This window comes from Wolffia australiana, chromosome 11, assembly GCF_029677425.1.
Source record: "Wolffia australiana isolate 7733 chromosome 11, ASM2967742v1".
NCBI lineage: Eukaryota > Viridiplantae > Streptophyta > Magnoliopsida > Alismatales > Araceae > Wolffia > Wolffia australiana.
This window is the reverse complement of record NC_135845.1, coordinates 4,538,673-4,552,121: the sequence shown is the minus strand read 5'-3', so window position 1 is coordinate 4,552,121 and position 13,449 is coordinate 4,538,673. Positions and strand designations below refer to the sequence as shown.

At 45.2% G+C, this 13,449-nt stretch overlaps 1 protein-coding gene across 1 annotated transcript; it reads left to right on the top strand.

Annotated features, from left to right (window-relative positions):
* Positions 1-2,122: 2,122 nt before the first annotated feature.
* On the top strand, positions 2,123-2,443 carry LOC144709591 (flowering-promoting factor 1-like protein 4). Its single transcript, XM_078583165.1, has one exon. It carries the CDS (start codon positions 2,123-2,125, stop codon positions 2,441-2,443), a length of 321 nt encoding a protein of 106 aa, XP_078439291.1.
* The last annotated feature ends 11,006 nt before the right edge of the window (positions 2,444-13,449 follow it).

Genomic DNA, 13,449 nt, shown 5'->3' with positions numbered 1-13,449 from the left:
AGCCACGTAAATATCTCATTAGTTTTGTCAGAGCTTTCCATACTCTATCCCTGGACGGGATCTCAAATTATTATCTCATTGTTGGCCCATTCTAGAAATTTTTTGATGATAGCAACAGGCTTTTGTTAATGTCTATGACTGGGTTTTGGACATCCCCTTCGTCATCTGAGGTGGTGACGTTGGAGGCGTAGCCAGCGTGTTACAGCATCTCCAAGTAAGGAGGGTGGGGGAATCCTTTCCACTTAGTGTCTTCCATCAGTTTTGGAGGAAGGCCCGAGATGGGTGCGTCAAGTTGCCATTAATGCGGTCTTCATCCAATAAGAAAAGGGATAAGAGGAGAAGAGAGAACATAAGACGATGGATAAGAACAAGACAACAGAATAAGAGGAAGAATAAGAAGAGTAACAAATACCATACGGAGAAGCGAGCAGAAGAAGAAGAAGAAGAAGAAGAAGAAGAAGAAGAAGAAGAAGAAGAAGAAGAAGAAGAAGAAGAAGAAGAAGAAGAAGAAGAAGAAGAAGAAGAGAAGAAGAAGAAGAAGAAGAAGAAGAAGAAGAAGAAGAAGAAGAAGAAGAAGAAGAAGAAGAAGAAGAAGAAGAAGCAGAAGAAGAAGAAGAAGAAGAAGAAGAAGAAGAAGAAGAAGAAGAAGAAGAAGAAGAAGAAGAAGAAGAAGAAGAAGAAGAAGAAGAAGAAGAAGAAGAAGAAGAAGAAGAAGAAGAAGAAGAAGAAGAAGAAGAAGAAGAAGAAGAAGAAGAAGAAGAAGAAGAAGAAGAAGAAGAAGAAGAAGCAGAAGAAGAAGAAGAAGAAGAGGAAGAAGAGGAAGAAGAGTGACGTAGGACGACTATGGGATGGACGATTTAGGGCGGATGACGAGGCTATGGGTAGGAATGGGTTAAGGGATAAAACAATCCACAGAAATCACGGTCGATTCTCGGACTTAAAACCGATGAAATCTGGTGGTGCAGCTCCGACCCTTATCGAGGGCGGGAGTACTGTCTTCCCCCACCGCGACGATGCCTAAGCACCGAAATCAATACCTCGAATTCACGTCGCGAAGAAACACTCGAGAAAAGGAGAGAAGAAGAGGAAATCCAAGTCTAATTCTGACGGCGGTGGAAACTTCCCGAGAAAATACTGAGCGGAGAACACGTCGACACCACAGGGTTCAGGTATACCTCAGCACCGTGGTGCGTGTAGAGGCTGCAGGTAATTCTGCTCGTGGCGACGAAGGCGGCGTGATACTGGAATGGGCGCCCGGCGTTGTCCGCCCTGGTGGACGCAGGAAGCGGGACGCCGGGTCGGGCGCGACGAACTCCGCGCGCTGCGCTGCTTGAGGCGCCGCCGACGGCGCGCAGCGCCGCGCGACCGCAGCGCGGAGGCGCACGGGCGGCGCGCGGGGATGGCACGCGTGGCGGCGGTCGCGCAGACCGCGTGCCGCGCTGCGCGGCGGTGATGACGACGGCGGCGGCAGCGGCGGCGGTGGCGGCGGCGGCGACGACGGTGATGCCAATGACGACGGCGACAACAGGGAAGGTTAGGGCAAGATAAGGGGTAGGGCAATCCTCCAAGAAGAGTTAGAAAGAAAACTCAATTCTTGAATTATGATTGCCTAATGAGTTCTTGAAACAAATGACCTTATATAGGCCTTGGAGGAAAGAGAAAATAACTAGAAAATAAGACACGCAAGGGAAAACGTGCATCACGTTACGCTAAAAGGGCAGTTGTGGATCTGCCTTTGGCGTCGTGTCATGACGCGCGTGGAGACGTGCGCGGGTGGTGACGTGGCGGACGACGGTTGTGGCGTGTTGACTTCTTCGTTGACTCCTGTTGACCGAGGTGGGTTGACTTCTGTTGACTTCATCTTTGGATCCGTAACGTCTGTGTTGACCCCGACTGCCTGCGGTGACGTGTCCCGGGCTGATGCATTGGCGTCCTCGCCATCAAAGAGGAAGAAGAGGAAGAAGAAGAAGAATAAGAAGAAGAAGAAGAAGAAGAATAAGAAGAAGAAGAAGAAGAGGAAGAAGAAGAAGAAGAAGAAGAAGAAGAGGAAGAGGAAGAAGAAGAAGAAGAAGAAGAAGAAGAAGAAGAAGAAGAAGAAGAAGAAGAAGAAGAAGACAGATTGATGTCACAGATTTGGGAATACAAAGATGGAGCGAGGTGGCGGTGGAGAAGCTCCAAGGAGGACGACAGTGGAGGACAGAGATGGAATGTTTTAGTGGATATACCGACTAACGAGGTAATCACATCGTATGAGGTTCTCGAGCAGAAGCTGTTGGAGTTGGGCTGGGAGCGATATCTCCATACTGCCAATCTTCTGCAATTCCACAAGCCCTCTTCAGTTGACCTCATCTCTGTCCCGAGCGACTTCGCCAAACTCAAATCCATGCACATGTACGATATCGCTGTTAAGACCCGCTACGTCTTCCAGGTCCGGGACGCCTGAGAGGACCGTCTATTCCTTTCTCCATTTACTTCACTGTCACTGCACTTAAAAACCAGTATTGTGACTTTCTATCACTTGCGGATATCATGGGACTCGTAGATTATTACTGTTTATGTGAGTAGTCTCGCCCTTTTTTTATGATTAGCTTTTTCAAAGGATTACAAAACGCTTTGTTTATTAGTGCTTTTGTTTGATGTGGACGGGTCTGCGAATTTGAAGTTTTCCCATGGGGCCTGCTGTGGGGTCATTTCTCCTGTTCGCCGCCACTTCTCTCCCTCTCTTCTCTTGGTCCACTAGTGATCATTCTTACGATCTTCTAGCAACTCCACGCACTCTAATGTATCATAATCTGTATGTTGTTGTATTTGATCAAAAGATTTTTGTTATTTTTTATTCTTGTTGATCTTCTACAACTTTTCCAATCCGTGTTCGCCCAGAAGAAAGTAATAGCAATAACAAAGGAAATTTTATTACGAATTTAATGGGACTTATGTTTATCCCAATTTCGTATAATCAACTTAGATAGATTTACAGGATGACTAACAAAATTTCAAATTATTTTCACAGATAAAGGGAGATCCCTTCTTTTTCCATGATCACGATAGGTTGTCCATTCTTACACTTTGAACATGTCCTTTCATCCACATGAAAGTAATGATTGTTTAATGAATACTTTGAAATATGTATAACAAAGTTTCTCTTATTCATTTTTTACCTTACGGGAGATATCAATTGGACGTTGAATTTATGAATGTGCATTTTAATAAATAACTTCTATTGAAATGTATCCTTCTTGATATAATCTGTAACTGACAAACAAAAAATTCCGAGAGGTTGGTTTATTCATTGCATAATCACTCTTTGCAATTTTACTTTAAAATATTCTCAAACCCAGCACTTCAATTAATTACATCATTTGGTCAAAAAACCCATAATATTGAATATAAAGATTCAATTTATTTATCAAGAAATTATTCTAACTCTTTCATTTGGGGCCCAAAATATCCTTTATAAAAATTTTGATGGAGCGCGCCAGCTTGCTCCCTTGGAGACGTCGTCATCACCGTCCTTCTCGTCACCAACGGCCTGCCGGCTAGCGTTCCGCCCGACCGGCATGCCAAGGCGCCACTCCTCTCGTATCTTTTATCGCGTTTTGGTTTCTTTCGCCTTCGTCGTTGGTAGCATTTTCTTTTCGGTCTCGTCTAGTCATTTTCGTCTAGTCGTGAAGTGTCCATCATTTCGACCGCAGTTTACATGTGTGTTTTTGATTCTATTTTGTAAGGGGTCCTTAGTTATTTAGGCCCCCTCCCTTACCCCTTTTTATGTTTTTATTTTGTTTTTTTATGTGGTTGTAATGGGGCCCATTATAAAAGGATCCCCCTTAATGGACTCTTCCCTCCCCTCCCTCCCCTCCCTCCCCCCCCCTTATGGTCCTCCTTTAGGGCCCATCTCAATTTCCCTATTTACAGGAAGGGATTGCTGTTGGAATTCATGGTAATGAAGAAGAAGTTGAGGAGAGAGAGAGAGAGAGAGAGAGAGAGAGAGAGAGAGAGAAGAGAGAAGACAAGAACAGATAGATGAAGATCATTCTTATTCCGCAATCATTCCAACTCTACATCGGTTCTTATTTATAGTACATATAAAATAGTTTGAGTTGCATCCGTCCATATATCCGTTGTAACAGATATGTAACGGATATAAGACGATTTAATCTCTACCGTCATAACAGATGGGTACACCGATCTTAACCGTTTGATCAGTGTTCTCATCCGTTATAACAGAATCCCTCAGTTCAATCTCATCCGTTGTAATGGATTGGGTGCACCGATCACAGCCGTTGATCGGTGCCGTAGTCCCTTTGATTATAACGAATATCTCCCATTTAATCCTAGCTCTTATAATAAGATGGGTGCACCGATCCCTGTCGTTCATCATGTCGTGCACCCATCTTCTTACAACAGTTATGTCAACACTTAATCTCTACCGTTATAACTATCTACGATTTGATCCTGGCCGTCTATGTTTGATCTTGATCTATCTTTGAACTTACATTGATTCCTATATTCTAAGTCTCTAACGAGTATAGAATATTATCCCATTTTACTAACTAATCTTGATTAACATCCTAACAGGATCGTTGGCGTAGAACGAGTAAAACTCCTCCGCCATCAATTGCTCCCTAGGAACTCAGACCAGGTATTATCTTTGTAAAGTGCTTTTTTTTGTGGTATCTGGTCTCACCGTGAAGAAACAAGAGGAAGAGTAAGAACGAGAGAGAAATCCAAGAAGGAAGGAGGAGGAACGAGGAGAAGGGGGGCGAGGGAAAAGTGCCGGAGGAGAGAATAGGTTCTACGATACTCTATTCCCCCTTTGGTGGCCCTTTTCGTGCCCTTCGCCCTCCCCGGTCGTCGTCGCCGGGATCTGCTGCACCAGCGGCCAAGCTCCAGGACGCTCCCGTGCCGCACGGTGGGTTCAATCGTGTCACGCCACAGAGGCCAGTTGAAGTGCTCCTGGCCTGCACAGCGTGACGTGGAGTCTCTTACGGCCCGATAGGACTCAGTCGCGGCTCTCGGCCGGTCTCCCGGAGCGGCCGCGATTGTTCACCTAACGCTTCCGCCCGAACCGTGGCGTTGTCCCGCACTCCCACCCAAGCGGGGGAAAAAGGGGTCGACTGAAGTGATCGACCGCCGCATTTGCCATATCACCCCGCGTATACCGAATGCCGGGAGCCCCTCGATACCTGTTGGCAGACCAGAGCACCCGCCATCTTACGGCTTGGACGATTGTCTCCCGACTTGCATTACCTGCTGCTCATGAGGCGACGTGTTGCTGCAAGCCACTCGCTCGCTTCCGCAGCCCGCTCCTGTCTGCATCGAACCACGGTCATGACCCACGACCGGGCCTAGCCAATTGCTTCAGCCGTGCTGCCACAGAACGCCCTTTTAACAACTCACCCCTCAACTCCACCCGTGCGCCACTGCCAGTCGAGCCACACCGACACCTCTCCAGCTCCTGTGCACTGCAACCCGCACCGGCTGCTGGTACCGACGAAGACGGTGACAGCGAGCATCCCGTCAACGAGGTACAGCGTCCTCCCCTTGCCTGTTATATTACGTCTTGTAGTATACTGTCGATTTGGCTCCATCGTGCTCGGGCTAGATAGGCGAGAGAAGAATTGAGAGAAAACTATGATTCTGAGTGTCTTACCAGTACGGGTCGAGCCCGAGCATTATGGCAAGCCCCTACGGATTGATTCCGTTCGGCACTGTATATGCCGTCGTTCCTCCGACGAGGGTCGAGAAGCCACCGTCGCCATCACCCGGCGACCCCTTCTGAGCTCCGAATTCAGCACTCTTCATCGAGTCGCGACCTGCAAGGACGATCATGTAGGACGCATCATTTCATCGTAGCTACATACCCCTGTTAGGATTTATCCGTCGGACGACATCGTTGACGACGTCCAACCCCACTATCTAGGTATCCGAGCATCGACTTGGTACAACCGGGATGACATCCTGCATCAAATTTCCAAACATTGAATGTTTTATAGTGTATAGTTATTCATAAATTGATCAAAAAATTATAATTTTATATTTATCTTGATCAAATTCATGATATTAATTATTTACATCAATAATTTTAAATTTATACTTTTACATTTAGCCATTAATTATATTTCTAAACACTATATAAATAGTATTTGACCATCAATGTTTTTTCTAAAAAAATGAAATGTAAATGATGGAGGACCATCCAGTTGATCGAGCCCCGACCCGTCACCAGCCACCTCGCAGAGTTCAAGCCGAAATGAAGAATCCGCATTTCTGGTATCAAGCCTGATGTTGGATTCCTCTCCGACGGCTCTAATTTACATGTTTTATTTCTTTCTACCTTTCGGGAGGATCCCCTGTATGTGTTTGGGCCTCCCCATGAATGTTGTCTATCTGTTGTCTTATGGATTTACTTGTACCTTTAGGGGGCTAGTCAATTTAACTTCTTACCCCCCCCCTAAAGGACCCTTTTACGTTAAAGCCCAATAAGCTTTTCCCTTAAAAGGGCCCACTAGGATGTCCACAACCGCTTCCCCTTCTTCTATAAAAAGAGGGGGGAGGGTGAACGTGGAGGCATGTTTGTCTTTGTTGAAAGAATCAGATCTGTTTTTTTATGTCAGTTATTGTGACGTTTTGTTTGTGAAAATAATAAGAGGAAGATTTCGTAGAAGATGAAGAGTGAATCGTTGAAAAATCAGATAAAAAGTCATCTCTTCTATTGCTGTGAAGAGTAGAAGACTCCCAATTGTGTTTCTGTGTTGGGGAAGTTGACGGTGATTGTACGATCCAAGGCTGCTGAATCAATCTTGCAGTTATTTTCTTGTTCTTGTGAGTAATCATTCTAGATCTTATTGGCATTGCAAAATACGAAGGGGTTGGCTGACCTCTTCATCTGACCCAAGAATTAGCAGACTGATGTCCCTGAAAGTTCTGAGCTAGTGCTGTCGATTCTGAGTTTGGAAAACCTTCATCAAGATTGGAATTCCACCATCTTCTATTGTTCCGACAGATTACTCGTCAATTTCTTCCCTTCCCAAAATTGTCACGACTAGGTGAACTAGTTCACCAGTCATTGTCGTTGACGACTGAACTGTCGGTGACTTCCGTTGTTGCCTGTGATCATTCTTCGGGTTACTATGTTATTTTTTTCTCTCATTATCCCCTTCGTGGGGACGACGGTGGTTTCTCTTTTTCCTCCTTCTGATGAAGTCGTTGATTGCTGTCTATTGCTTCTGGGTCCATGAACCTCATTCCTAATAATAGTGACAAATTCATTGATGGTGGGCGGATCTCCAAATGATCTGATTCTCTTCTTGAACAATTCGCGATTGATCAGACTATTCCAGTCTTATTCGCTTATAAAGGGGATATCTTGACTGCCTGGGCAATGTGAATTCTTCTGCACTCGATGTCGCGCAATCGACCATGGATCTACCAACTCCAAAGTGTGATCAGAATAAACGTTCTTCTAAAGCATCAAAGCTTTGACTCAGCTGTTGTTCCTAAACAACGATAGCAGAGACCAATGGGAATCTGAGACACTTTGGACTTTCCAGAATTAAAGTATTCAGTTCATTCTATCCACGTCTCGTCAGATCTCATCTCCACGCCTTGCCGATCCAGATTGCACCAGCAAGTCACGGGTAAATTATTTACCCAATTCATTTTGGAAGTGGCATCTCCTCGACCATCTTCGTCTCCTCGACCCTCGTCATCATGCCTGGTCAGTCCAGAATGCACCCGAAGGTCATTTCCGTTCACTCCCCTCCATTTATTCGGTTTTAATTACATCTTTCAATGTCGTCCTCGTCTGTTCCTATGCTTGGAGGGTGTCTTTGTTTGATATAGGTTTAGCCACCACGCTCGAATTAATTTCTTTCTTGTTGGTATCGATCGGTGACGCTCTTGGTTATGGTGTGGATGCTCTTGGACGAAGAACACCCCCCACTACGTCATCCCTTAGATTTGATCACGTGGATCATGGGGAGCTTGACTGCATCAAAACCTGTCATATGTCATTTAATTGAATTGTGTCTCGGATCATCCGATGACTGGCATACTTCTCGTTATTATTTCTCAATCATACGCATCAATTCACCTCATCATCTCGTGTCTTGTGCTCGCTAACCTGTGGTGTCTTGTGCTGCACTCGATTTCTCAAATCCGACTAACGATATATTTCTTGTTAACTCTTAAAACATACCATCATTTATCATCATCATATCACATTGTGCGTTAATTCCCATGTGGTGTAACACGCTCCACTCGATCCCGATCAACGTGTTACATACCTAAAGCCAAAGTTTCCCAAAACTAATGCATGTTATGATTTAATCTAATCTGCATTATAAATATACAACAGTTGAAACAATTGAAATAATGCATCTGACCATAATAAAGGTATTTCTAAATGCATTTCATTCGTAAACCATTTGGGAATGAACACAAACAAACCAAACACAAAGACAAATACCATTTTTAAAATTTCCACTTTTTGACAAATAATGTTTGTTTGAGGCCGAACACCAGACTTCCAATCCTTTTGGGACCCAAAAAAATGAAAATAATGGTTCCCTGGAAGTATTCAAGTTCAATGATATTATGAGCTGCCTAAAAAATTCAAAATATATGAGAAAAGTGAACAGTATTTGAGGAACCGAAACCCCATATTTTAAAATGTTTTAATATGTTTTCTTCATCATTTTTGGAGCTAATGTTTTGTACTTCCAAATGTCAATGAAAAATGAAAATTATCTAACAACGATGGAAAATTGACAAAATTGGCTCATCATTACAGGATACGAATTTGTCACCATTATGAAGATATGAAGAGTGGTCAGGTTCTTGAGTGTGGGAATACAAATATTAAGATGTTTTTTGTTGTCAACCATGTATGTTAGAGATGGTAAGTAGGTAAGTTTTTTTTCATGTGTGTTTGATCATGCCAAAGTGGTATCAGTTGTTACGGAAACACATCAATATGTAATTTTTAAAATAAAACTATTGGCAATATATCTTTTGAAAATTTTGGTTTTTTCTTGCAGTGTTCAACTGCACAATACATAACAGTAACTCGAAAGATTTTAAAGTATCTTTGTACGCAACTCATTCATCGAACTTGTAGATTTGTGTCCAAGGTCAGGCTCCTCTGGTTTGGGAAAGATGTTGGAATACATGAGTCATAAGATATATACTTAGGTGCACATTTAAGTGACTCTGACTAAACTTTCGCACCAGTCCAGAAATCAGTGTATTTGAATTAATGACTCCAAAGGGAATTTTTTCTTGAAAAGATACCTACCAGAACCTAATTAATGTGACATATGTTTGAAAAATTAATCAGCAGACTCCATAATGCATATCTAAAAGAAGAGAGAAATAATCAGTGACACAGAATAATATGTAGGGGTACCATTCTTATTTGGATGAAGTTCATTAATTAAACACATACTGCAAAAGATTAATTTTTTTAAAAATAAAATTTTGATATCAAAGCTCTTCTCTGATTCCTCAAGACATCTCTTTTCCACCAAGGAACAATTCATTTCTATAAGAAGTTTCTGCTGAAATTCTGAAGCAAGCTCAGTCACTCTCCTCCATCTATCCATTTTGGATACAAAAATAAATGGCCATATTTTTCTAAATAAATATCCATGGATCTTTCTCCCTACTGTTATTGGAAGATTTCATCCATTATTTTTTATTAATGATGAAATAAATAAATATATCATTCATCATATACAATTTTTCTTTAGACAGAGTATTCAGCCGGTTAAGTAAATATATTGATATAATAATAAAACAGTCAAATTTACATATGGAATATCGATAAAACTAAATATAAAAAAAACATTCACTATATTATAAAATAATATAAATTTTTCTTTCATTTATTTATTTTTTTCATTATGAGAAAATGAAATTACAAATTTACAGTCAAGCTTGCAATAATATTTAATCATTGAACATTTTAGTTTTTTAATTTTTTTTTAATTTTAATTTTTTTAGCAAAAATCACGGTGCCGGGTACGGCCAACCCTAGGGTTGTGCCCGTAGTCCGATCCAGCCGTGCCCTGGATGCCACCCAGGGAGATTTTATTTATAAAGTGTAGTGTTTTTCAATGTTTGTGGGCGTGGATCGAGTATATATATCCCAATTACACGCGGATCCCACTCGTCCACGCCCATAGTTAGGGAAAATAAAAGATACATAGGTGGTACCTCACGGACGCTCGGGGAAGAGTGTACGTCGGTGTCTCTCTAGGGCGGTTGCACGAGGTCGTTGTAGCGCTTGGCAGCGCTCTAGTGGGGGTGGGTCTTTGCCGTCGTCATGTGTGCTGGAAGTAGTGCGCAGTGACGCTCTAGTCGGGGCAGGCGCGGTCCACGCCTCATACGCCAGCGCTCCAGGCAATCCTCCAATCTCGCAGGCCTGTCCTCACGTAGAGGCGGCATGTGCGGAGGGAGGGCAGGCCAAGACGATCGAGCCGATGGCATCCTCGGGCCATGGGTGGAAGCTCCTGCCAAGAATAGAAAAGTGAAGTGGGGGTGCAAGCTTGTACCGCATGGTTGGCGAGGGCATCAGCTGTTTGGTTGCCCTCTCTCAGCTGATGACGAAAGCACGCGATATGCGAGCGGCACCGCGTGATGTCTCTCCACGCTCGATGTAGTCGTCACTAAGAGCATATGCCTGTACGAAACATATCAACTAATAGCTGTGAGTCCGATTCCACGACGATATTATGAAGGTTCCGTTCCTCACAGAGGAGGAGACCGTCACGTATCGCCATAGCCTCGGCTACCGTATTAGTTTGTACACCATAAAAGGAAGAGAAGGCAAAAAGGAAACTCCCTGTGTGATCTCGGAGGATGCCTCCGCCTCCGGCGGGCCCCGGGTTCCCTTTCGCCGCACCATCTACATTTAGTTTGAGGTAGCCTATGGACGGTGGACGCCAATGGATAACTCGATACTGGATGCGGGTCACAGCGGGGGTCACCGAGATCCCAATGGAGCGGAGGAGCCTACACGCAAACTCTGATCGGCCGACTAGGGGGGGGCAGAAGAGGATGAATCCGCCGAAGCCACAACTGAACTCGTCTCATGATGTCCGTTGCACGCATGGGTGTACCTGCAAAACGAGAGGAATTTCGCCCTTTCCAAATCTCCCATAGCAGGTAAGCTATGGTGATGGGGAGGATGGGGCTCCGTACAGTGCGAGTTGGCGAGAGGATAAACTTTCCAAAACACTCAGACGGGGTAAGAGGTCGAAGGCGATCGGTAATGAGACGCCAGCATGCCACTGCTATCTCACTGTGGAAGAAGAGGTGGTCAACCGTCTCCGCGTGAGGGTGGGTGGGACAGCAATGGCACTGTGAACTAAGGGAATAGCCTATGCGAGTCACGCGATCATCCGTCGAGAGGCCTCGGTGTATGAGTCTCCAAAAGAAAAAGGAGACTCGCGTGTGAATCGCTGGATGCCAGATGCGCGGACCCCAGGCCTGTGGGGGGAATTTCTCGCGGTAATGCTCCCAAGAGGAGCGACACGTGTAGGTGCCATGGGGTGTGAGAGTCCAGATAGCATCATCAGAATGAGAGTCGAGGGGCGTTGTCTGGATCTCGAGGAAGGTGTCCAAGGGGAGACCGTGCTGCTCCCAGAGGTGGGGTGTGTTGCTTCTAAGCAACTGGGCTACAGTGAGGCGCACGTGGTGTGGTACGAACTGAGGATGGGAAGCAAGTGGCGCGTTGGCGTGCCAAATATTATACCACGCGCTAATGTCTCCTCGCCCGATTTGCCAACGGGTCACATGAATCATCTCGAGCCAGTGATGTTGCCACGTTCGCCACCGCTTGGAGCCCTTAATATCAGACTCGCGTCGGGCCCATTCGCCATATTTGGCTAGAATAAAAGTCCCCAATGGGGAGTGAGTGGTTCGCATGGGCCAAACAAGTTTCTTTTGAAGTATGTCTTGGACGTCCGAGAGGCGTCTGATCCCTAGACCCCCCTCATCCGTCGGCCGACACACTTTCTCCCAAGAAACCCAATGATGACGCCTCTCTCCCTCAAGGTGTCCAGACCATAAGAAGCGCGCGCATAGGCGTTCCACAGAGCGGAGAACCGTAAGAGACAGGGAATGTACCGCCAAGGTATGTAGTGGGATACTCATTAGGACGTGCCGGATGAGTTGGATGCGCCCTCCTGGGGATAGGAAACGAAGTTTCCATCCCTCCAATTTCTTTCTCAGTTTGCCTAACACGACATCAAAGTAATGATGTCAAGTAGGGCCGAGAAAGATAGGGCATCCAAGGTAGTCAAACGGAAGCTGTCCTCGTGAGTATTGTGTGAAATGCCTCATAGTGGTGGAGGGGCCCACAATGAAGCTGCTCTTTGAAGCATTGACGAGCTGGCCCGATGCTTGCTCGTACACTGTAAGGACACTCATAAATTCCTTAATGGACTTTTTAGATCCATTAAGAAATAAGATGTCATCATCAGCAAATAAGGAGTGCGAAAGAATCGGGCAGCCCCTCTTTGTGAAGTACGGTTGGATGAGGCCTTGATTGATCGCCCGTGTGAGCGATCGGCTAAAGGCCTCCTCCATCAATATAAAGAGGGTAGGTGAAATGGGGTCACCTTGCCGGAGTCCCCGCGTAGCCGTGAAAAAGCTAGTAGAATTTCCATCCATCAAGAGGGAGAAGTGATTCTCCCTAATGCAAGCATCAACAAGTGCGATGAATGCATCCGTGAATCCGAAGCACCGTAACACTTCGAGGAGGAATTTCCACTCAACTCGATCAAAGGCCTTCTCCATATCAAGCTTGATGATCACATTGGAGCCCGGAATACGAGTGTCTATCGACTGGGCTAGCTCGTGTACTAGTGTGATGCTGTCATGGATCTGTCGACCCTTGACAAAGCCACATTGTTCTGGCGAGATAAGTCTATCAAGGAAGCATCCAAGTCGGTTTGTAATGATCTTTGATGCTCCTTTATAGCACACATTACAAAGACTGATCGGACGAAAGTCACGGAAGGAAGTTGGGGTATCCACTTTTGGAATGAGCGCCAAAAAAGTGGATTTCCAACTCCTTGCAAAGACTTTTCGTTGGAACGCCTCCTTGATAGCTAGTACCAAGTCAGTGCCGACAACATCCCAGCATGCTATATAGAATTTGGCCGTGAATCCATCCGGTCCTGGGGCTTTGTTACGGCCCAAGGAAAAGACTATCTCTTTGATCTCCGGTCGCGTCGGGGGGGGCTAGCAAAAGTGCATTCTCTTGGTCTGTCACCAAGGAGGGGATGGAGGAGAGAATGGCCTCGCTCATAACAATGGGCTGCGAGGAGAGGAGGGAGTGATAATACTCCACTCCTACGCCTACTAGCTGGGCAAGGTCCTGTCCGTGCGTCTCTAGGAGGATCGTATAGTTCGAGCACGCTCTGTGTCGCATCGAGGCGTGAA